The sequence below is a fragment of the Lineus longissimus genome, chromosome 13, assembly GCF_910592395.1.
Source record: "Lineus longissimus chromosome 13, tnLinLong1.2, whole genome shotgun sequence".
Lineage (NCBI taxonomy): Eukaryota > Metazoa > Nemertea > Pilidiophora > Heteronemertea > Lineidae > Lineus > Lineus longissimus.
Window position 1 is genome coordinate 3,301,914 of NC_088320.1, and position 24,659 is coordinate 3,326,572.

The 24,659-nt window shown below is 42.2% G+C and overlaps 2 protein-coding genes across 4 annotated transcripts; one reads left to right on the plus strand and one right to left on the minus strand.

The window, feature by feature from the left end:
• Positions 1–195: 195 nt before the first annotated feature.
• Positions 196–16,984, minus strand: LOC135497880 (uncharacterized). 3 transcript variants are annotated; one of them, XM_064787865.1, is made up of 8 exons: positions 16,845–16,984; positions 8,660–9,085; positions 8,005–8,318; positions 6,838–7,845; positions 3,194–6,717; positions 2,757–2,905; positions 2,343–2,426; positions 196–2,165 (listed from the first exon to the last, which is right to left on the minus strand). In XM_064787865.1, exons 1-8 carry the CDS (start codon positions 16,882–16,884, stop codon positions 1,939–1,941), a joined length of 5,772 nt encoding a protein of 1,923 aa, XP_064643935.1. In that variant the 5' UTR covers positions 16,885–16,984; the 3' UTR covers positions 196–1,938. The 3 variants fall into 3 exon arrangements, with proteins under 3 accessions (XP_064643935.1, XP_064643936.1, XP_064643937.1); XM_064787866.1 differs by lacking the exon at positions 16,845–16,984 and adding an exon at positions 14,953–15,173; XM_064787867.1 differs by lacking the exon at positions 16,845–16,984 and adding an exon at positions 10,462–10,535.
• A 666-nt stretch (positions 16,985–17,650) lies between these two features.
• On the plus strand, positions 17,651–24,569 carry LOC135497804 (aspartate--tRNA ligase, cytoplasmic-like). The gene is made up of 14 exons (XM_064787731.1): positions 17,651–17,766; positions 18,562–18,655; positions 18,866–19,055; positions 19,343–19,445; positions 19,694–19,874; positions 20,043–20,211; positions 21,599–21,733; positions 22,035–22,182; positions 22,368–22,436; positions 22,595–22,715; positions 22,864–22,944; positions 23,166–23,277; positions 23,540–23,611; positions 23,843–24,569. Exons 1-14 carry the CDS (start codon positions 17,729–17,731, stop codon positions 23,932–23,934), a joined length of 1,605 nt encoding a protein of 534 aa, XP_064643801.1. The 5' UTR covers positions 17,651–17,728; the 3' UTR covers positions 23,935–24,569.
• Positions 24,570–24,659: the final 90 nt, after the last annotated feature.

The following is a 24,659-nucleotide window of genomic DNA, read 5'->3' on the forward strand; positions in this document are numbered from 1 at the left end:
TGACTATCTGTTCTGTTGAATAAAATTGGAGAAGTTTTTTGGTGTTGTTTATTTTGGTGTGAAGTCATGTTGTCAAGGACCATTCAAAGTAAAATGGCTGAACTAGGAAATGATCAGTCCCGAAATAAATTGCAGCACAGAACAAACTCACTTTGATCACAGTAAAGTACATGAAGATACTTTTTATATGAATAATTGTATTTTTCTTTTCATTAAAAAAATTAAACAACTTATATTCCATCATATGCTGGATATGACAATTTCTGACAACTACACATAGAGAGACATTTCTTAACAATTTCAACTATCAATGACATCATCATTGCCATAATAGACGGCAAACACATGAACATTAATAGCTAAACGATGCTGTACGGTTATCATTTCCACAGCCATGGCCATGTGTTTGCTATCAAACACTGAATGTCATCATAGATAAGCTCTGTTCAGCATAAGAGCAGGGTGCTCTTGCATTTACATATTGATATAATTTCTATTAACTAACAAATTTAACAGTGTCTTAAGTACATCATCCGGTGAAAACGCTGCCTCATTATCCATTTTTAATCAACCCTCTTCTATTGTTTCAAAGTTAATTGTTTTCGGGCCGCAAAAAGGGGACAGCCCTGCCCACACTGACCTCGTCTGTTTAGAAATACATGTACTGTATATAAGTGATTAAGCAGTTTTACAGTATTACATTTGAGACTAAGCCTTTGGACAACCAGCCCTCAAAGCCAAACAGTAGTACTGAACACTGGTTCAAGTTCAGATGACATCAATGTACCATGCTTAGGACTATTTTATGAGAATTTTCGATTATCATACAATGGATAGTAAAAGCCAAGTTCAGGCTTATACACACAATAAGAAGCACATAGAGCAATGCTCATGACAGCTAAAATATACATGCACATGCCATAATATAGAATCTAAACATATAGTAGAAATAGAATATAAAAAAATATACATAAAACTAAATGAAAAATTTACATTGTTCTACATGTATGTACAATATACAAAATCAGAGAGGTCATGTTCAATACAAGGAATGAAAACTGGCAGATTTCTATAATGTATGTTATAAATGCCATATATTGTGGTTCTTGCCACATAATGGTGTGTAATGAATAAGCTCATCACCTTCCATAAAATGACTGGCCGGTACAAAAGAAAGGCAGACCTACATCAAGACAAAGACACTGGACTCTAGAGAGGCAATCTATGTGATCCTGCAGTGCTGACTACCCTGAGTACTCTCTCCAGACCAATTATAAGACTGGTCTTGTCCGAGCAAGTGCCTAAAATCTAGCAATCCAGACTGACTGACTGCCTATAAACACTGGTAATGGTACGATCATTTTGTATGAATACACAATGGGCCTCAAATATACCCCCTCCCTTGTTGTGTACGTACTGAATGAATGTCCCTAACTGCTCGCATTCACAATCTGAAAGTTCCAGTACATGTTCATCAACCCAACATTTAATTTCAACAATATCAACGATTATTTAACAACACCCTGTTTACATACATGATTCATCAACTCTTATAAATCTCTGGAAGTCCAGCCGAATTGGCCAAAAAACTCGTCATTCTCATTGAGAAAATGTAGAATGTTTAACTGGGAAAAAATGGTTTTAAAGACAGACTAACAAAGAAATGCACTAACTGAACAATAATAACTTCACCCACCAATCACATGAATATCCAGTGAAGTATAAAAATATCTTTTAGCAGAAAACTTTACAATAGTATCACAGAAGCCTAGGTGCCCATCTGGCGCGTATGGTATAAAGCACTATGAAACAAGTTTTGAAAAAATAAACAAACTCAAATACAATAGCTCTTGTCATGATTCCTGAATGCTAAATGCAACCCATTTAGCACATTCTGCACTGTGCATCTGTCAAGTTCCTTTCCGACATCATTCTCTTTCAACGAACCTTCTTCATTCCGAGTTGTATGGCGGGATGCATTGCCTGCGCCTTACAAATGTGGCCGTGGTTCATAACTTGTCGGCTCGTGTAATCCTCTCCGCATTTCTTGCACTTGTTTCCCATGCGCTCCAGGTAAAGATGCGACTGGGATCGGAGGTGGCGATTCAGGTCAGACTGTGTCACGCCCTCGTAATGACAAATATGACACTTGAACTCACGTATGCCTAAAGATGAAGGAAAGTAAATGATAAGAATGTAGATGTTTAAGGGGTAAGCCGTTCGTATTCAATTGTGGGTCAGGAAAATAGAAATACAGGTATAAACTTTGCTGAAACTTGGTATATTGAATCTGTATACATGTATCTGTTTCTGATATTGTGATGTCCATTTGCTCTACATACCCTGATGTCTCATCATATGAACTTTAAGCTGACTGCTGGTTCTTGCACTGTACTGGCACATCTTGCACTTGAAAGGGCGCACATCTGAAATAAAGAGACAGAAACTGTACAGGGAAACCAGGAAGATATGTGATGAGCTATTTGACAAGGATTCTCTTTAGAAATATCTTATGCTCATCTCCCAGAAAACTGGAAAGTTCTGAGTTTCTATGGGCTGCTATTGGCCCAGCTGGGCACTAGTGATGACAATGGTGGTCCAGTGTTATTCGAGAATAATTGAAGTTAAGTTGAATAAGGTGCCATCCATGTAGGCCTAGTATATATGCATCCGAAGGAGAAAGCAGGAGGGTGTTCAAAAACTTGCTTGGGTGTCACTGTACATTTGAAATTTATGATAACTGTCCATGACCTTACCTTCATGAAAGTTTAGATGTCTCCTGATGTCCGAGTAATTGGGGAATTCCTTGGCACAATATGCACATCTGAATAATGTCCGTCCATCAGGCAGGAACACTGGGGTGGCAGACTCTTCATGCTTCTGCGGATCACAGATCACTTCAACCCTGCAAGAAAGTCGCAGGCCAAGTGGCATCAATTTCTAGGTGAAGGGCTAGTTATTATGACTTTAGCCAATGTCGCACTCGGCTCGGACGCAAAGTCGGCCATAGTTTATCAGTAACGAACCCTTTCTAATCGTACTAGTATTCTAATAATTTCAATTCAGCATTCTTTTCAGTCACAGGTGAGCAAGTTGATCTTTGGCATCCTGCTTCATTCAGTCCAAATTCCCCACCTTACACTACGGCCAGATTTTATGAGTGTGCACCTTCCAGGTAATTTTTGATATTTACCTCGAATGAGTTCTTGACAGGTTAGAAAAATTCCTCTGCTTCTTATCGTCAACTGCGGCATCTCCCCCATCTGGTGCGTTAAACCTCGCTGCGACATCCTGGAGATACGACCTCTGTGGCGTGCGGGCAGGCGCACTAACAGGCAGGGGCGGGTACATCACGTACGATGGCTGCGTCATGGTAGGTACAGTGGATGTCATCATCGGTGCTTGAAACATTGGGCGAGCACCAGGGACATTGAGTAGGGCTGAGCTAAATGGCAACATGGTCATGTGCGGAGGACTGAGGAAAGGTCCGCGGGGCGACAGGCTGTAAGGTCCGCCAGGTGACATAGGGATTCCTGTAACCTGGCCATTTGTGTTCACAGATAACTGTAGGTTCATAGGTGACATTTGGGCCATCCCGAATGATTGTGGTAAGCTTGTGTGACTGAGAAAATTTGGACTGAACATCGGTGGTGGACTAGAAATGTTAATCATGTTTTTTGAAGCTGAGGTTGATTCAGGATTAGTAGTGTTTACAACACAAGGGATTCCTGCATTCATACTAGGTTGATTAGTACTCATTGGCTCTGCATCCTTTGGCTTTTCTGAACTGGTGCTCGGGTTTTCTATGCGTATATTCTCTTCATCCAAAATGCAATTTTGTTCCAAGTCTTTTTGTACACTTTTTTGAGATTCTGATCTTGATTGGTTTGGTTCACATTTTGGAAATGCAGATACTGAATTCCATCCCACACTCTCCATATCTTTCACTTCTGCACTGTTATTGTTTTTGATTCCTTCTACAGATTCCTTTTCAGTGTCATTTTTTTCTTGACCCTGACCTTGGCCACTAGAGATACTCTCATCACCTTGACATTTAACAGCAAGGTCATGATCATTCTTTGATTGACCTTGACCTTCACCAATATCAGCAGGATTATCCTCGGGCTCTGTAGCAGTTGCTGGAGAATCATCCAAAGGCATATCAGATGGAATCACAATCGTAATATCATCCGACACACCCTCTTTGCGACGAATCTTTTCCTCCAAGTGCGAGCGTAATTCCAGACGAGCATTCAGTGCAGTTGCAGATGAAGACTGCTCCGGCTCTTCTACTGGAGACTGTGACATGTGAGATGTTGATGTTGATGCCGGAACAGAGGGCGGACGTTCTGGAGGAAGGAGTGGCAACTGCAACGGTCCAAGTCTAGGCCTAGGCATCGGCCATTTTGGAGCAGAGTCCCTTCCAATCAAACCCTTGACATAAGGTTCAGCTACCTTTTTACTCGGGCTTCCGCGAGATAATAACTTGAAAAGTTCCTGCCGATCTAACCCGGAATGAAAGCGCAGAATATGGTGCCGCAGGTTGCGTAGTTCACTGAAGCCCCGTCCACACTGTTTACAGTAGCATGTTTTGACCCCTGTGTGCACCCTCTCATGACGCTGAAGGCAGAAAAACCGAAAGAATGACTTGGGGCAGAAACGGCACCTAAACAGTCCATCAAATCTCCTTGGTCGTGACACTGCACCTAATAGACTAGAAATATGATTGTTACTTTCAAAAACATTTTTGATCATGTCATTATGCGATTCGTCCTCATTTGGAGATCTTAGTGCAGCCAATTCAATGCTCTCATCAGCATCGAAATCAGTCAAACTTTGTGAAGACAAATCATCATCCAACATTTCAACGTCACTGAGTCGGTCATCTTGATCTGGGATGTCTGGAACAGGTGGTTCAGGTGTTGCATTTGTTTCTTCCTTTGCTGGTGTTTCTGCCAAGGCGGGCTCGTGACTTGCGATACTGAAATCGTCTTTTTCCTCCACGTCCCAGTGGTGTAGTGATCGCAAGTGGCGCAAGAGTATGATACGGAATTGAAATGCTGCTTGGCAGACTGGACAACGATATGGTAATTTTGAGCCAATACTTGAGTGACTTGTCATGTGATCCTTCATTTTTTGCATCGAATCGAAAACTTTTCCCATGCACAGATAACATTTGTATAGCACCACTGATTCACCTGATTTCTTATTTGAAGCATCAATCTTGGCAATAAAAGTCGTCTCCTTCATTATCGTGAAATTGTCAAGAAGATTGTCATGGTCTGGTAGTAAATCATTCACTAATTTGTCGCGGTAGCGCTGCTGTTTAACGACAACATTTGGCGGGTTTACTACAGGATTCGCTAGAGTCATTTTATCCAAAGGGTGCTGTTGAACTTGCGAGACAAAATGATTGGGCGGTACAAAACGGGATTGTATCGGCCTGTAGTGCATCGTTGGACCAAACATTCGAGACTGAGACAACATATCAGGGTTTGGAATGTTCGGCAGAGGTGCAGGGGGTGCCCTTATGAGAGACATCAAATGTTCTTGGCTCGTAGAACCCACAGGTGCAGCGGAGGTACGACTTTGCAGATGGGGAGCTCTACTTTGCGTCAAGTGTCCTTTTGTTGTTTCACAGCTACTGGGACAAGTTGTAACAGGTCTGAAGTGTGGACCATGCTGTATGACACCAGGGTTCGGAATACGCAACTGGACCGGTGAATTCATCATAAAGGGGGCAGCAGGTACTGCAGGAATGGGCTCCGTATTGAGCTGTCCGGGAGACTTCATGGCAACACTTCTACTGTAGGGTGCCTGAGCAGTAGAGCCACATGATATCACATCACTCCCACTATGTTCTTGACTAGGTTTCTCATTTGTATCATAAGTGCTAACTACAGGTGTAGATCTGATCTGACTATGCGATTGGGAAGAGGTAGAATCTTTTGAAGAGCGGCTGATGTGTATCTCACACGAAGGCAAAACCGTTGTTAACGCAGAGGGCGCATCATTAGTTGAGGAAACGACCGACTCCAAAGTTGATGTGAGGGAGTCTGAAAATGTTGACAATGAACGAACATTGGATATTATAGGTGTAACCATTGGCGATGAGCAAGCCATGGTACAGACTTGATCTTCTAAAGTCACGAGAGTACCAGATGAAACTGTTGGCTGTGAGTGTGTTTGGGGCACTGAATTAAGATTCTTAGAGGAGTCATTCGTTTTTGAAGCCACTTCCTTATCATCAGGGTCAATTGGTTCTAATTTTATTCTCACTGACTGACTGTTTGTTTCGTCGATTTGAAAACTCTCGCTTTTTTCTGCCCTTTTCTCACCAACGACAGTCCACTGCCCCGTCATGGACTGCCCATCATAACCCAGCGCATTGCGTAACTGCGGATACTCCTTATTTGGCATATCCTCGTCTAAATCATTTAAATTCTGATTCAAAATCTGCTGAACAGTTCCTGTGTCTAAAGCACCAAATAGTTGATAGCATGGCTGCTGGCTACTCTCGTAACTTGGCTGTTTCTGCTTCGTGTCAAGCTCATCTGGTTTTGGTTTTTCACCATCTGTGACAAAGCGTCGGAGTTCGTTTTCTTTGACCTTGAGATAGCGTTCCTTAAGACCATGGCTGAGGTCAATATTGAAGTTATGGTTGGTCTTCTCGTGGTATTGTAGCGACCCTTTGGATTTAAATGCTCGATCACAGGCCTGGAAGGGGAGAGGGAGGTATCAAAACTACGAATTGACTTTTCAAGATGCAAGTCAATTTCAAACAGCTTAGCTAAATACCTCATTTGAGTCTCCACTAAAATTCATACATGTACTCACCCGACATTTGTAAGGACGTTCTCCAGTATGCACCAACAGATGCCTCTTCAGATCACTTGGTTTAGGGCAAACTTTTCCACAATGAAGGCATGTCCGCTTAGAGAGGAAATAGGCACGTTTTTCTTCCTTCGTCATATTTGTCACGTCAATACCTGTTTCAAGCTGAACTGTTTCCAAATCCAAAACGATTGTGTTGGATTCCTGATCGACCATCATAGTGTTGTCTGCAACAGAACCACTAGGTGTAGACTGGTTGTCTGAATTCATCTGTGCCGACCCAAAGTTGTAACTACCGTCAGGATTAAAGGAGAGACTTTGTACACTTTGCGATGTCTGATCATCGAAACTGTCCTGATCGACAAATGCTGTGCCATTTTTGTCGATGAAAATCATACTGTCATTAGAATCATCATCTTCAAAAGGGGTCGGAAAGGTTTTCTCTTGTGTTGAATTTAAGTCTGATTTGCCATCCGCAGAATTTTCACTCACTGTCTTTTTACCAAACATTTTGAACTCTGATTCAACTAGTTGCCCCAGGCTACTTTCAAACGAGACAACATTGCAATCTGCATCTGCAACACCATTACGATTCTGATCTGGGTTCACACCGAAATGCATTCCAGCGTTCGACGTCCCTTCAACAAGCGGCAAACGGTTGTCTATTTCAGGCCCATTTATTTTTTTCGATGGATCAGAATTGCCCCGTTCCATTTTAATCTCATCATCTAACTCGTCAGTCCCACTGAAAAAACTCCAATCCTCTGGTTCAGTTTTTATATCCAATCCAGCAGCACCAGTATCGTTGAAAGCATTATAAGAATTTAAAAGTCTACCACGTTTACGTGCACCAAACCTGAGATAATCTGACGCAACTTTCTTTTCCATCGCCATTCGTATTTTCCGTTCGCGATATCGGTCCATCAGATTCGTTTCCTTTGATTCGATCCCGTGTTCCATGTATTCGTGATATTGCACACTTCGCTTAGCCTTGAATTCTTTTTTACACACCTGGAAGAGCAAGCAGAGCTTTTTGATATAAAATATATTTGAGAGCAGCAGACTTAGAATGAAAGGGATCAAGGAGGGTCAGTGTATCAGCCAATGCCATTACTGCTGGCATCTACCAAACAGCCAAGCAAGTGCATCAATGCCAAAACACATTCTCACCTGACAGACAAATGGCTTTTCCCCAGTATGTGACCGTAGGTGACGCTCCAGATCCGACGGACTCTTCTTTTGGATGCCACAAAATGGACATTTACGGCTGTCTAGTTTGATCTTCTTCACAGCACCTGGTGACTTGGGTTGAGAGTAACGGAATCGTGGCTCTTCATGATCAACATTGTACAACACAGTCGAGCTGCGACGACGCCCACTCGAGCGGCGTGGCGATCTGTCTCCACTGCTACGACGTGGAGATTGGGTCTCGGAGGGAAAGGTTTGATAAGACCTTTCTTCATCTTTTTGGTATGGTTCGGAAACTGAAAGGAAATGAATGACAACACATTTTAACATACTTTGCTTCAAGTTTTAAAACCTCTTCCACACAATCTTGTTTTGTTCTACTGGAGAAGAACTTTACCTATAACTACAGCAAATCCGCTCTACTACTAAGGACACCCTTGAGACAACCAAATGCTGCGAGTGTCTCGATTATTGAGCTCTAATTGAATAGAAATGACAATTTTGCCTTCAGAGAATGTGTGCTCCTGGGAGGTTCCATTGTACTCTACTGAACTGTTAGCAGTCATCAGTTAGGCTTTTAGTGTTGGTATTACCACTTTGATAGGCAGTAGTCATAAATATCTGGTGGTATCTTTACCTGTATTCTCTTCAACCATTGCGACATCATTGTCTTTAGTGTCCAGCTTAGAGTCAGACGACCCTCTATCTGAAGTTCGATGATGGTTTTCGACAGGTCTGGTCTTCATGTCATTCGAACCCTTTCTAGAGTCCTCTTGAAGCGGTTGATCAGAGATCGTTTCCCGACGATCAGTTACAATCTCTGTGTCATTTGACCCAGGGTTATCTGAACCAATCACAGCAGTCTCCAAATCGGCCGACAGATCACCGTCTTCCACTCCCGGCGGCTGGTCCGACACAGAAGGCTGAACAGCATCCATCACTTCCTGCTCGTTAGGCGACAATTCATCGACTGCGTGCCGTTGTTGGTTGCCGTTGTCATGGAGACCACAGTCATCGGTGTGCGCCTGCATGCTTTCCGACGCGTTGTTGGTATTTTCATCCTCTGCAAGTAGAGGAATAGACATTTGTAAGAGATAAAGTATTTGAATTTGAATTTCTAACCCTTTATCAAAAATCTGGAAAAAAAGCTGAGTGTGTTGGCAGTAGATGTAGGTCAGCACAAATTAAGTAAAGTACATGTAGTAGGGATACATATAATGTAGTCCGTATGGATCAAAAATTGTACATAAACATTCTACCAAATTTTATACTGCTGGAATCACTCTCAAGACGCATCAGTTTTTATGTGAGAGCCGCAATATTTACCATGTGTATAAACGATGACTATCGCCACCTCAGAAACCAAGCAAAACGATGGGGTTTTGTGACACCATGGTTACATATCTGAATATTAGGCCCATGTGAGCTAACGTCGACAATCAACACCACGAGGCAAACCTACGAATATATCACGCCACTGTCTGGGAGAAAATCAATGGATTGCCTAGTGCGTTTGTGGTGCATCAGCAACTTGCCGTGATCCGATTCAGATAGTACCTGGTGTACCTGGTGTACAGCGTGTATGCACATAATTTATATTACCTGGACACCCACTTGTTGAGTTCATTAGACTCTGAGGAGCCCTCAGTAGTTTGTTGGAGTACAAATCATGCCATTGACACATTTAGGTCAATGCAGCCTACTTTGCAGGTGTAAGTTTGATCGAGCTCAACATGCTGGTTGAAAAAAAATTGACCTTGACCTAATTTCCAAGGTCGCAGATGGCAAACTCTTAGCTTTCACCAACAGTTTTGTCTTTATTTGTCCTGGACACTTCAAATCTGATATGTAGACAGCTATAAACGAACCTCGTCTACCAATGGCATGATTTGTCAATGCCTATTGTCTCCCTTTAAGATTCAAATGCCCAAACTATTTTGAAGCTTGCATTAACCTCTGTAAACTACTCACATAACTCACACTTTTCCTCCTTTAAACCTCCCCCAACCCCTCCCCCAACTGAACATGGTATAGACATGGCGAGATAAACCCAGTAGAGGGAAAATCAATGATCTCCGAGCAGCACATTTCTGATGCACTTATCCCTCGTGATGTGGCTGTTTAATTACGAGCAGGCATCGAGCAAGAATATTATGTGCACAGCGCACACATGTTACACTGTACCTGGACGTGCTTATAACGCTGTTTACACATCCGCAGATCCAAGGATAAACAGGAAGAAATGTACAATGTATGTTGCACAGAAACAAAATGAAAAAAATAACCACACTGCCACTACAGTTTCAAATACCCATGCGCAGAATAAAAAAACTGTGTTCACCCTAAAAGCTTGACATCCTTGAAGGAACTCAAGTCGTGCATTTCTCTCGCACATTTTATAATGATATATACTTGATGTGTAATACAACACCAACTCACCCAGCTTTTGACCAGGCCTTTGCTCCGCCCAGGGGCAGATTCAGGACTTGGAAAAGAGTGCCCCTTGAGGTGTCTTCTAATCTACATGAATTTTTCACAGGATTCTCTCAGATAAATTGTTGGGATGGAAAGGGGTTTGCCACCCGCCTGCCACCAGGAACAGGGTATATTCTCCAACTTGTCACGCAGGGGGTCCACTCAATAATCTACCATTTTATGTTTCCAAACATTTCCTGGTTATCACGCAATAGATTTTATGAAAATCAATGGACTCCGATACGTTCTAGACATGCTGACATTTACATATTCATGGACACACAGCGCACATATGCTGCGTGATGCCTCAACACAGGTTGTACTTGTCCACAGGCATGAACAGAAAAATCTGATATCACCTGGGCGCGTAATGCAGGTCCAGCCATATGGACTGCTCTGAATTCATGACATATTGTGTGATCAGACTTCATGAATTCTTATCTGATATGCCATTTTCAAGGTCGCCACAGAATCCTGACAATCACCCATGCCAACTGACGCTGGCTGAAATTTGCACAGTCTGAACCCGCGACTCAACTCATGAACTCGCTGCCCTGATGTTTATATTGTATGCCATTACATCATAAAAATCAACATTTCTAACCCTTTCGCTACAGCACGGGAAAGGAGGGTGCATGCCTCCCTTATTTCAGAAAATCCACTGAAATCGACCATAACTTTGCTGGAAATTGACATTGATAATACCAAGGTGCCGGGCCCTTTTTCACAGATGGATCGCCACCCCCTTCAATAAGTAACTTAAGATATCCACTGACCAACTGATAATGAACAACGAAGACAGATTAATTCTCCGATTTTCGAGGAAAGACATTGTAATCTGTCAGAGAGTAGGAAGGAGAATTCGAAACCACGTATAGCGAAAATGCAAAAAAGCGCTAGAATGAGGAAAAATACAACGCGAGATAAATAGACAGACAAGCAACACCATGCTTCGGGTAAATCAATAATAGCACACGCAATGATCACAGTGCAAATCTGCAGCGCTAATCAGGACAGGGCCAAGGGGCTTTCTCAGGGTGATGAGTTCAGACTGGTAGACTTCTACATTACACCCTTTGCTTATCACAAAGGAATTTAGAACTGTAGCTATTCCAATGCAGATTGGGAGTATTGATTTTAAGACACTTTTATTTTCCACAAGTTAACATTTTTCTAGGCATGTCACATCCCATCTCCAGAGTAAGATTTAAGCCATGTCTTCCTCAAGAACACATCAAGTGATATGTTCCGTACATTTTCTGATGTATCACTATGGGTATATCTAAAGCGCCCTCTATATGAGAGCTCTGTACTAGTCATAGACATAAGGGCCAACCAGGCAGGACCTCGAGACACTCCCAGTTGCTAAGCATAGCAACAGTAGCAACATATCCTCCCACATAATCTCATCACGGATTAAGCTTCTCAATATACCCATGGTTTTTAAACGAATTATAAGTTCAAATGGCCAACTCTTTTTGAAACTAAGTATAGCGACATCGCCGAAACCGTGCCAACGTGTGCGTGAACATACACCCGAGCTCGGCAATCCTGAATAAAAACTCAGACGGCAACGAGACACTCAGCCAGCCAAATCAATAACAACGTCCGTACACGCTTCGCGAACACATCGTGCGTTCTCGGCTCTAATCATTAAAACATGACCACGACAACAACGAATTGTCATCGTAGCTAGGGTTTCTGCTGTCAAATTCATGCGGACCAGTTGCAGTAGCGTGTGAGTTTCCGACAGGGATCGTCCACAGATGTTTGGATTGTTCCGCACGTCGGTAACCATGGTTACGGATAGTCCCTCATGCTCGGGAAATTGCATTTGCCGTCGAAGCATGGGCGTGGGTAATGAAGCGGTGTTGCGTTGCTGGCGTGTAAGCCCTGGCACGCTCTGGCTTAAGATGAGCGATATGGCGGGTCTGATCCAGCTTGATACAGTTAAAAGAGGGAACTACGTCGAAAGATGAGACAAGTCAAGTGAAAGCAAAGTTAGACCCTTTTTCAACAAATGCCAGTTTGGCTTAGAATGGGTAACACTTTTTTGAGGCGATCCTTAACTTTTCCAGAAAACTTTTAATGGAAAGGATAACAAAATGTTACAGGATTGATTTTTCGATAACCTTAATCAATCTCCAGCAACGACCATATCAAGGACAGAAAGTGCCCAAAAAAGGCAAGAATTGGCAAATCTCGATGACCTCTCAATCCAGACATTTCTCATCCTGAAGCTCAGGACAACACTCGAGTGTGCGACTGACTCACAATTTTCGAGGATGGATGTTTCTGTGTCCTGATAAATTGTAGTTTCAGGCTTCTCATCCTGTACCACGCAGGGTTAACCGAGACATGGTGCCATAGAGAGAGTAGGAATTTGCATGTTGGCGGCCCGCCATTCTACATTGGATAAGGCAGACTAGAGCACCAGTGTATGCACGGCCAGCCAGCTATAAACGCCCAATCATTACTTCACCCAGTTCACGTTCATGTTCGCTGGGAAAGCGTACACCAGAACGACTGTGCCATGCTCGGGGCCAAATGAAATAGATGTTTGTTTAACGCTAGGCAAAAACTGTTGTCGTCTGGATTTGAAATTTGCTCAGTTGATGAGCACGCAACACGATTTAAAATATGCGCTGAAATGTACTACAATCATTAAATTTTATCAAGGTAAAACAGGATTGAACAGTTTGGTTTTGAACAGCAAATTACTTATAAATTCATCACGTGACCGATACATTTATTTGTGTAGGTCTCCATGGTAATTTAACGGGTGGCTATGTGAGTGCTCGGCATACGCTGACAATTAATTGTCATTGTCCTAATGACTGTGCAATGCGTGATTATGTGTCCAGGCCTCTGTGTATTCATTGTTGTGTACTCAGCATTGTCAGGCCAGGACAGGCCATTGTGGGGGACAACGTGTCCCATTTATTTAGGCCTACAAATTCAGCAGTTCAAAATTTTTCTGATTTTACGGTCAGGCATACTCAGGAATTGTCGAAATCAAACTTGTTCAACTTTGAACTACATTGCAGATACATATACATAAGAGCGCTTCTGTCTTTCAATTGATAAAGTCATCAAACTGCGATATCACACGTGAAACCAATGATTGACTTCACTTGGCCTGACATCGCTGAACTGCGTGATTGTGTAGGCCTAGTATTGTGTTCTCAGGTCTGAAGCACAGCGTGTTGGTCTGTTGGTCATTCTACGAACCACAACAGGTGGTATGTAGGAAAATTTTCAGGAACCACAGCTTCTCCTTTGCTCAGTCTTAAAGAGGGACAGTAGGCTGGAGCTGGGGGCCTAATTGGTCATCTGCACTATGTTTTCAATTCATTCCTCATTCAAACATGAATAGTTTCCTCACGCTGTTGGATGGGAGAGACCCCTTTGACAATTTCGTGTAACTTCATCTGCCCCACCTGGCACCTGCTTGCTTCCCTTTTTAAGTTAAAAGGGAAATTTTACCTTGGCGAATGGTCATTAAAAGGCAATGTTTACAACTGAACCTGAATTCAAGTGATTCAACTATGACACTTAAGAATGTAAAGAACTCGCTCCAAGTGATGACCCATATTGCATCTATTACTAGACCACCGAAAAACAGAGCCATCTCATGATCTTCTGACCCACAATTGCACCACCACCACCACTTTTAATGTCTGACAGTGACACATAGCCGAGTAGCACTGTCCGTTCAAGAGCACTAATCTGAATTCAATACCCGGTACTGTTATAAGTCACGGCTTTTGAAACAGAGCACACCAACATTGTCCCTTTAAGAGCAATAATGCGAGTTCCCATCATGACTGCCGAACATGAAGAACGCTACTACCGAACATGAAGAACGCTACTACCATGGCGACGGACTGCTGTGACCACGGTGAAATAGATTGCATCAGGATGCTTCAATCTGCCTGTACTGTGTGATGCTGAATATTACAAAAAGAAGAAACTATGAAACAGCTAAAGCGTTGAGTCTTTGTGACCTTGGGCAAGACACTTCATAAAAACGCATTACCGTATAGAAGATTTACAGTATTGCTGGTCGTCAGATATTTGCACAGTTCCTGAGTCACCAAAATTACTGAGAACCATCTATGCCCATAGGACCACAGGTTTGTGCATGGCGGAATCTGCAAGTGTACACTAACATTCTACAGACTGATTATGCACATGTTTGAATGGATGTCTATGGAACTCTGTCATTATCATCTCGAGCGACTCCTCTGGAATAAGTTGCGACTTTGGAAAAAACGCATCTGGGACAAGTACCACTGGAATGAAACGGGTCAACGAACATTGATCAATATTCACAGCCCACGAAAAAAACTATCTACATAGACGTTTGCACCCTATGGACAAATCTATGATGAAAGAGTAGCTGAAACAAAACGCTTAGATTCAATAATACGAAGAAATCGGAATCTGACATACCTGACATCATAGCCGGAGTAGAATCGCTTCCAAGAAGCGCAAAATTTGTAGTATGACACACGGCACGTACACCGCTCCAGCCTTGGCAAACTAAACACTCAACGCCCAATGCTGAAGTAAGCTGATTTCTACAGCGAGCACCTAGATATGCCCAGCACACGTGCTAACAACCGAGCTGGGTGATCATACCCACAGCATTGACGCAGAGCTTCCCCTATACCAGCATGTATAAGGTGCACTGGTGTATAAACATAGAGCTATTCATGGGAATTAGGACGCAAGTTTTAGTGGGCTGTTCAAAGCACCCAACACACTCCCTTGCTTTGGGTTAATTACCTGGTGTTAGGCAATTCGGTTTGGTTACACGCACTCGGCACGATATAACTCATAAGTTATGGAATATAGTATGCGGATACATACCACACGTGACTCGTTGTTATGAAATACACGTGAAAATTGTGAACGAGTGTAAATATTGATTGCTTGACATTTTTTCCCAGAAGGCAACAGGACGAACATTTCAATTTTCTTTAAAGGCCTACATGGCAAATTAACTAGAGGGGTTCTCTAGATGTCATGCAAAGAGGCTTTTAAAATGATCTCAAGTGCTACAACTGCAATCATTTTAAACAGTCTTTGAGATTCAGCAGGATGATTGAAAGAGATGCACCAAGACCACCAGACTGAATAAGGCCTGCCATCAGAGGGGGGATACGCTATTGATCTGATGGCGAGTATGCTCTGGTCTGATCATGCATCGCACGGCTGGCAACCAAGTGCACACATATCCAGTGGGAATCCAGCCAGAAACAATTTGGCATGAACTACATGCATTGTATTATACTCTCATGTCCATAAACAAAAACCACACAAATAATATGTGTGATTGTAGGCCGCATGTAGGTTAGACAGTGCAGAACGCAGGGCATGATCTGACATCAAACTGCTGTTCATATCTGCCATCCCTATGTTCCCAGGGTTCGGCTCTGTTTCCCACAATACAATCAAGGACCAAAACCTTGTGCAAGACCAAATTTATGGTTAGTAAAGAGGTATCTGCTACAAAAAATGAGTCATGATGTTGCGCCTTGGTTACAGACAGAGGCTCATCTATATCAAGTCTCAGTTTGGGTGAGGGTCAGGGCCAGGGTTAAAAATCAGGAATAAGAGAGAGCTGGTAAGGGTTTGAGAAGAGGTACTGTCATGGTCAGCTTTTTTCATCATGCTCGTGCCCCAGAACATAGTCAATGAGTGAAAAGTTGTTGAAAATGTTTTTTTGCAGACCGAAACTCATCTGGGGGGAAATCGGACCCGGACAATTGGCTAATATAGGACCTAGGGAATAAAGAGGCCAGAAAAAGTAGAATCCTCTTTATATAGAGGGTACATAGAACCAGGGGAACATTTCTTCAGTTCATTTTATCAAGGGGGAGTGGGGGGGGGGGGCAAGTTACATCCATCATGTCCCTGGTCACCAGGGAATAAAAAGAATGACGCACAATTTTATATGAATCGCTAAACATGTCTAGCTTCACTTCATCAGTTAGGTTTGGCAGTGTTCGTCACCAAAAAATGCAGCTAGACCAGGCAGGGTTAATAACGATAACTTTATTATGACAGTGTTGGCACCCCATAGAAATTGATAAAAAGTTTAAAATTCACTTTCTCACAAAACCACAAGAGCTGTTATTCACAAATTTAATAACTTTTGATATGTCGAATCAATGCCAAACCACCACAAGGTTAAAAAATGCCTAATTTTGGAGAATAAAGCGAAAATGCAAAAGATGTCTGCATCAGCTGGTAATTAGGTCACGTGCCTTCATGACAGGCTCCGAATCACGCCCAATTTTCAACCAAAACATTCAACTTCAAACCAATCATCTGCTTACCCACGATGTGCTGTGGTCTGTGCTGCTTCCTTCTTGACATGGCTGAAGCGTCCACAACTGTTTTAGCGTTTCATTTCGGCATTTTCTAGCTTTCGATCGAAATTATCGGCAACAAACTGTTGCATGCTTATTTTATGGGAATTTTCATAGGAAGTGACATGCTAATTTAATTGCTTTGAGCTTGCGCAGTACACGTCCACGAGTCATTGCAAATTGGACTAAGTTAGAAATTTTCCCCAACGTTGGCACAGGGTAGCCGCCAGCAACAATTAAAGCTGACTGGTACGTTTCATGCTGATAAAATGGCCAGTTCAAACCAATGTGTCAGTGCTGGGATATGAGCACACGCACCATCCCAGGGATTCTTCACTCTTTCTCTGAGGGAGGTTTAGCCAGAGTAAACCCTCCTGCTCTCTCTCACCAACTCAAGATTTTGATTGCATGGAAAATGTACAGCAGAGATTTATTTCGTCAAATATGATGTAGGCCTACCACAGGGATTTGAGGGTGGAGACAAGGTCCACCCTGCAGTCGGTGTCGTTGGTGTCGTTGGCGCTGGCTATGCTGTCGATGATACACGATCACGCCCGATACTCCCAAGCATCGGCTTTTTCTGTCAGTGACCGCGCAGTTAGTTGGGATCCCCGAGTATCTCCGATCACCTCCGATTGATGGGGGTGTATTATGAACTCGTTCCCATCTGTCCTGAACAAATAAAGTACGGTTCAGCTTTAAATTTTGCCCGACCGGGAATTTCCAGAATTCTTCTGACGTCATTATGATATTTTCTTGGCATTCAGAAACATCCACCAAAGCGCAAACATTTCTGCTCTATCTTGCTGGAGAAATCTCTTCTAAATCCTTCCTTTTTTCAAAAACTGAAGATGGAAGGAGATAATCAGGCTGCGGAACAATTAATAGGGTAAGTAATGAAGTCATTGGTTACAGTAACTGTGAAAAACCTGTCTTTGGCTTAGAGAGATCAAGGTTTCAATCAATTGTAACCGAACCGGCATTTTCCAGCATAGGGCATAGGCCTACCGAATAGGCTAGGCCTCAACAGATTTCATCATGCATACAAGCACATCCATTCATCTATTCACATCCATTCACACCAGTTATCCTTATCGTGGCAAGGGCATGGCTGTGCCTGTTCATAATACATTATAATCTTGCATGCTTGATATTCTCATCGCATTGCCTGTTCAGATAGCTTAGCTATGGCTCGCCTATGATGGGACTGGGAGTGGGAGGCTTTCAGTTTCATGAGGCTTGCGTCATCTATTTCGCATTTTGTTTGAGTTCAACTCTTGTACTACCAGTCCAGGGCTTGTACTAATCTACAAAATAGACTGAAAAATAGACAAGTCAGGAGGTACTCGGGTGCTCTAGTCTAGCTGGGCTGAGGTCTGCTTTTCCAGCCTGTTTACTCTAAGGTCCAGCTGAGGCAATTTCAAAGTCGGCACACATGTGATCAGAGTAATGATGTATGTGAACAAACCAGAGCAGAACAATTTTGTACTTCCCACTGTGGCGATCGATGAATAATAGCCTTTTTGAACTTGGAAAGTAAATGAAAGTGAAAATAGAATGCAATATAGTATTCTCGGATTCTGCCTCTGATCACGGGCCCCTGAAGCTTAGTTAGCGGGATTATCGGACTAAACGATGGGATGAGCCAGGAAAGTACTATGATGTTTTCTGTTATTTTCTATAGGCCTGATGGAAAGCCCATCTCTAAAGGTGCCCTCAAAAAACTACAGAAGAAACAGGAAAAGGCTGCCAAGAAATCAGTCCATATGGAAAAAGACGTAAGAATAAGATACTTTTAGATATAACACGACTCAACCTGTCGACAAGACGGGAAGTTCAGAAAATCAACTGAAGTTTTTTTGGTGACATGTGACTGGTTTTGCAAATAAAGGTCACATTAGTGGCGTGATTATTTTCATTTTGAGGAATGAACACATTTGGTAAAATATTGAGCCTGATATGATTGAGTTTGTGTCTAATGATTTCAGGGTAAAATACCCGCTCAAGAGGATGCAGGACCAACAGCGGATGTCTCCAAAGACCGCTATGGCAAGATGCCATTGATCCAATCCAAGGAGAAGTATGACCGCGAGTTGCTGCCGATTAACTCATTGACTCTTGAGAAAGCGGACCAAAAAGTATGGGCGAGAGGGCGGTTGCACACCAGCAGAGCAACAGGTAATTGTCAGGGATCCTGGGGGAGGGGGGGGGGAGGTCAGTGTAACATGAGTTAAGTTCAGTCTTTGCAAGGAGATGTGATTTTACTCTGAGCTTAGTCACTGGCAGAGCCACAGGTAATGATCTACTTGTACTTTTACTTCAAAGTGGCAAAGTAATCAAATGGGTATCATCCCTCCGGCATGGCATGAGGCATTTCATCTGTACAATAATCTAGTATTTGTCCCTCCCTGTTAGAGCTGTGATTGACCAGCCAAGGCATAATTGATCATATTTTTTTGTTTCAGGCAAGCAGTGTTTTATTGTTCTCCGAATGCAGCAGTTCAGTATTCAAGGTGTGATAGCAGTGAGTGCAACCATTAGTAAACAAATGGTCAAGTTCACAAGCAGGTGAGTTAATGAGTTGTGTGGGGTGGGGTGGGTTGGGTTTGGTTTTCGAAGGTGGGCAGGACGGGTAGATGCTGCCGTTCAGTATTCAAGGAGTAATAGCAGTGAGTTCAATGATTAAGATCAGGGGATCAGTAGAGCCTGTCATTTAAATCGCTCAAAATGCAGGAGCCTTGGATTAATAGGGAGACACATTCTGATTGACAGAATTAGATTATATGAAAAGTTTCGGTAACTTTTATCTCTTCCAGTATAAACAAGGAGTCTATCATCGATGTTTGTGGTGTTTTGAAAACAGTGCCTAAGAAGGTGGAGAGTTGTTCACAGCAGGACGTAGAGCTCCACCTGCAGGAGGTTTGGGTAGTTAGCGAGGCGGCGCCGATGTTGCCGCTTCAGATTGAAGATGCCATGCGATCAGAGGAGGACGAGACGGTAAGTTGGGGTGTACCGGACAGTGAGAAGTGCAGCGGCACAGAGTCAGACTTGTTTTCGGTAAAGTGCTTTGAGACAGTACAGTTGTACAGCATGAAGCGCTATACAAGAAGTTACATTTTCAGATCATTTTATTTGGAATTTTAACTTCTGATTCTTTCTTTCCAGGGTCTAGCAAAAGCGAGCCAGGATACCCGTCTTGACCACCGAATCATAGATCTGAGAACAGCGACCAATCAGGCAATATTTCGGGTCGAAGCTGCAGCGTGTCATCTGTTTAGGAAGTATCTTACGGAAAAAGGTTTCGTTGAAATTCACACTCCAAAGATGATCTCTGGTAAGAACAGTAGAAACTCCCTTAGTGGAAACCTTAGTTAGCAGGATCACAGGTCTCCCTATGCTTTATCTCTGGTACGATCAATGAAATTTGACCTCTGTAATCCGGACACCTGTGTGTCAAGGACAGCATTGGGAGCTTTCTTCTACTGGACTGAATGGTTGCATAAGGTGATAAATGGATCAATTATTTTTGTCTTGGAAGTGGTGAGGGGCAAGCTGCAAAGGTTCAATTTCAAATACAGTGGAACCCCGGTCGGCGACCACCTCAGTAACGCGACCACCCCGCGAACACGACCAAAATTCTCCGGTCCCGAATGGTTTTCTCTCTAATTCCCATTAACTGGCCCTCGCTAACACGACCACCCCGGTACCCAGACCGCGACCACCAGCTTGGTCGGTCCCAAACTGCAAATTAACCCCGCTAACGCGACCATGAGGCCTAATTGCCGTAATCAACCATGACTGCATGGTATCAATTGGCACCTTCTCGCAAATCCGTGTTGATAATTAGCACCTCGAACACAATGACCATGGGAATCCATATGAAAATAAATGATGTGTAAGTGAGTTTGATCTTGGAGGAACTATACTTCAAGTATAATTCCTCCAAGGTTTGATCAAATGTAAGCGCAAATAAAATGAAGAATAAACTTTCTTTTCGACTCACGGTTTGTTTTTTCATCATTTAGTATTAAATGATGTCAAGAGGCATGCACACGTAGTTTTTAGGACAAATAAATTATGTTGATTAGTAAGAGTACCGATACTCAAAGTAAAGAATGCTTACTACGTCGTAATGTTGATAAAATACGTTATTAAAAAGATGATTTAATCAGTACCAGTTCAAATTGGCTAATGTTAAAGCAGGAAGACATCAGGAAGAATTCTCAACATCTTCTCACATCACCTCTCTCAATGTTAGCGGGAATATTGGCTTGACATCAAGAAGGGCAGCTGCCGATGGTGTGAATTACATGCTTGTTCTAATTAGCATGCTCAAGTTTTAATGTAATGTTTGGTCTAATTAGCTCTCGTCAGTTTATTTACTCATTTACATAAGTTGCAAATTAAACGCAAAACACTCAAGAAAATGATTTTTTATTCGTAATATACACACAAAATTATCGAATCACCCGGTGGCGTAGTCATTAATGCATGTCAATGTACACACAGCAGGACGATGTTTTGGCGGGAAAACCTACTTATGATTCTTAAATTCACTAACGCGACCACCCCGGTAACACGACCACTTCGGCTTAGTCCCTTGGGTGGTCGTGTTACCGGGGTTCCACTGTAGCCACAAATGTGTTCAGGTTTAATACTTGCTCGGAGATCATTTTGTTTACAAACGTTGACATATCTTTGTTCCTTTCTTTACCCTCTAGCTGCTAGTGAAGGTGGCGCCAACGTCTTCGAGGTGACCTACTTCAAGGGAAAGTGCTACTTGGCTCAGTCGCCACAGCTTTATAAACAGATGGCAATATCTGGCGACTTTGACAAGGTGTTCACAGTTGGAGCGGGTATGTTGTTACACAACCTTCCACAGACCAGCCCGAAATTGAACAGTTGCTACATGTAGGATATTCCACAAAATTGTCTGCTTATTGCAAGCTGGCTAATCATTTGGCCTGATCCAACTTATGGCTTACTGCCTTGGGATTGAGGTGGTATAATTGAGAGTATATTAACTGAACACAGGAGAAGATGAAGGTTTCTCAATGTATCCTTGTAGGGTCTTGTCCAGTTTTGGAGTTCTTCCAGGTAAATCTTTGATGTACACATACGTATATAACTTTGACCATTTTCTTCCTTGTCTTGCAGTATTCAGAGCAGAAGACTCCAACACTCATCGTCACTTGACAGAGTTTGTTGGTCTCGATTTGGAGATGGCTTTCAACTACCACTACCACGAGGTAGTCGATGTTATTGGTGAACTATTTGTGTCAATATTCAAAGGCCTACGTGATAAGTAAGTTGTGTAATGGTGATCGGTGAACTGTTTGTGCAAATATCTAAAGGCCTACTTGATAAATAATGTTTAACAAAGTAGATATTTAGTCTTGTCACATCTCTATTTTTGAGAATCTTGGACTCTCATTTGGGTAGGTTAGTGTCCTTTTTCCTTTACAGCAATATGCAACCTCCTCTTTTCAGCTTTGCTGATATTATTGAAACAGTTTCAAAACAATATCCATGTGAACCCTTCAAGTTCTTGGAACCAAGGTAAGTTACATTGTGGAGTCTTACGTTCATAATTTCTTTCTTCCTTGAACTTTTCCCGCCTCTAGTTTTGCAATTCCTGAAAATTTCTGAAGAATCATAAAATCTCACACTATTTTATTTTGATAGATTGCATGTTTTTATCAAACTTTCTATTTCAGTTTGCGGCTTGAGTTCCCCGAAGGTATCAAGATGTTACGTGAAGCTGGCATAGACATCGGCGATGAAGATGATCTGTCAACACCAAACGAGAAGCTGCTCGGCAAAATTGTCAAAGCTAAAGTAAGTACATGTAAGATGTATATGTGAATGAAGTGTTCACTTAAAATAGTATCAAAGGTTATCACCTCTGACTCTTTCAATACCTGGCTGAAAGAGATAGAAGAATTCTCTTTGTTACCTCAGTCTAACTTATTGTTTGTTTTTTCAGTATGATACCGACTTCTACATTCTGGACAAGTACCCGCTGGCTGTGCGACCTTTCTACACAATGCCTGACCCAAACAGCAAGGTAAGAATAGAAGTAACCCCAGATGAGTTAGGTCTCAAACTGATAAGTGTTTATTATGTCACCCTGAACATACCGTATGCTCTTTACATGTACTTTCATTAGTTTGCTAAACATTCCTCTATGTTAAAGTATATTGCTAGGGGCAATCAGCACTTCAAAAGCTGAGCCAAGATTTGTGTGTATGATTTCCAGTGTCAAAAGAATATTTTTATCTTTTGTAGATTTACTCGAACTCTTACGATATGTTCATGAGAGGTGAGGAGATCTTGTCTGGTGCTCAGCGAGTCCACGACCCCGAGTTCTTGACTGAGAGGGCAAAGGCACATGGTATCGGTATGTAACAAATGAGGTTTTTGTACATTCAGTGTCTCTATCACCATCAGTGTTGCATCATCGATGTGGTAAAAATCTTTTAAACTAAATAATCTGTGTGTTGATGATATAAATATACATGTAGTGTTAACTTCTGCAGAAAGTGACGTGTAATTGTGTTCAGGTGTCCCAACTCTCAATCTAAGGATCTTGAGTTCGAACCATGGTCTCTCTTTGTCCTTCAATGTTTATTCCTATTTCATGCCTTATTTCTTCATTTCAGAGATTGAGACGATTAAGGCCTACATCGACTCCTTCCGCTTCGGCGCGCCTCCTCATGCTGGTGGTGGAATTGGTAAGTTGACACCCATCTCTTGAAATAACGTTCACTAAAGTGGATAATCGTTAAAAAAGATGGTAGATCCTGTGGCCTTATCATTAGGCTGAGTTGTGTAAAATGTCACATCTCATGCAAGATTCACATTTCCAAAGTAAACAACGTGTGCATTACCAATTTTAAAATGACTTCACAAGGAAAGCTGACATTGTTGCATGTTTTTGATATTCTTTTAATTTTCCTTTCCAGGATGCGAACGTGTATGCATGTTGTACCTCGGCCTCCACAACATCCGCAAGACCTCCATGTTCCCACGTGACCCCAAGAGGCTGACTCCATAGACATAACCACCAGCCCCACATATTTAAATACATTTTAGCGGAACATGCTCAACTGAAACACATTGTATATATCTGCTAGATAATTTTTGCTGATGAAAATTGTTGATCAACTGTGGTACTTGGTACTGATTAAAAAAAATATCTATCAAAAAATGGCATCTCCTAGACGTCAATGCCTTCTACTAATTGCCCACAAAAATGCTCTACTCTTTGCTGGGTTGGTGCAAGAAGTTCACATTTTTGAGGTACTAACACCTCCTAATAATGTGAAATATCGGTTTATCAAATTAATTATGTTTGGAGGTCCATATCAATTTAAGGAGAGGTTTAGATTTTCTGCAAATTTCGGTAAAAATCAGTTTATGAACTTCCCTGAAGGTGGCAGCAAGTGTAACTGGTAACTTCTGTGAAGGATATTCATTTCATGTCATCCTTGGTACATTTCACACTGTACAACTGCTACACGCAATAGGAGAAGAGTCAATTACGTGTTTAAAGGTAGGACAGAAACTTGCTTTAAACAACCTGCCCGAGAGATTTACTCTGATTTAGCAAATCAAATAACATGTAACATGATATAAACAAATTGATGATATACTCATACATGTGACAAATACATTTATTCTAAAATACAATGTTTTTCTTTTGATTTTTTACCGATAAAGGGCGTCTTTTGTCGCCATGAAACTGTGGCTTACTAGTTCACCTCTCAGCCGCCAGGGGTG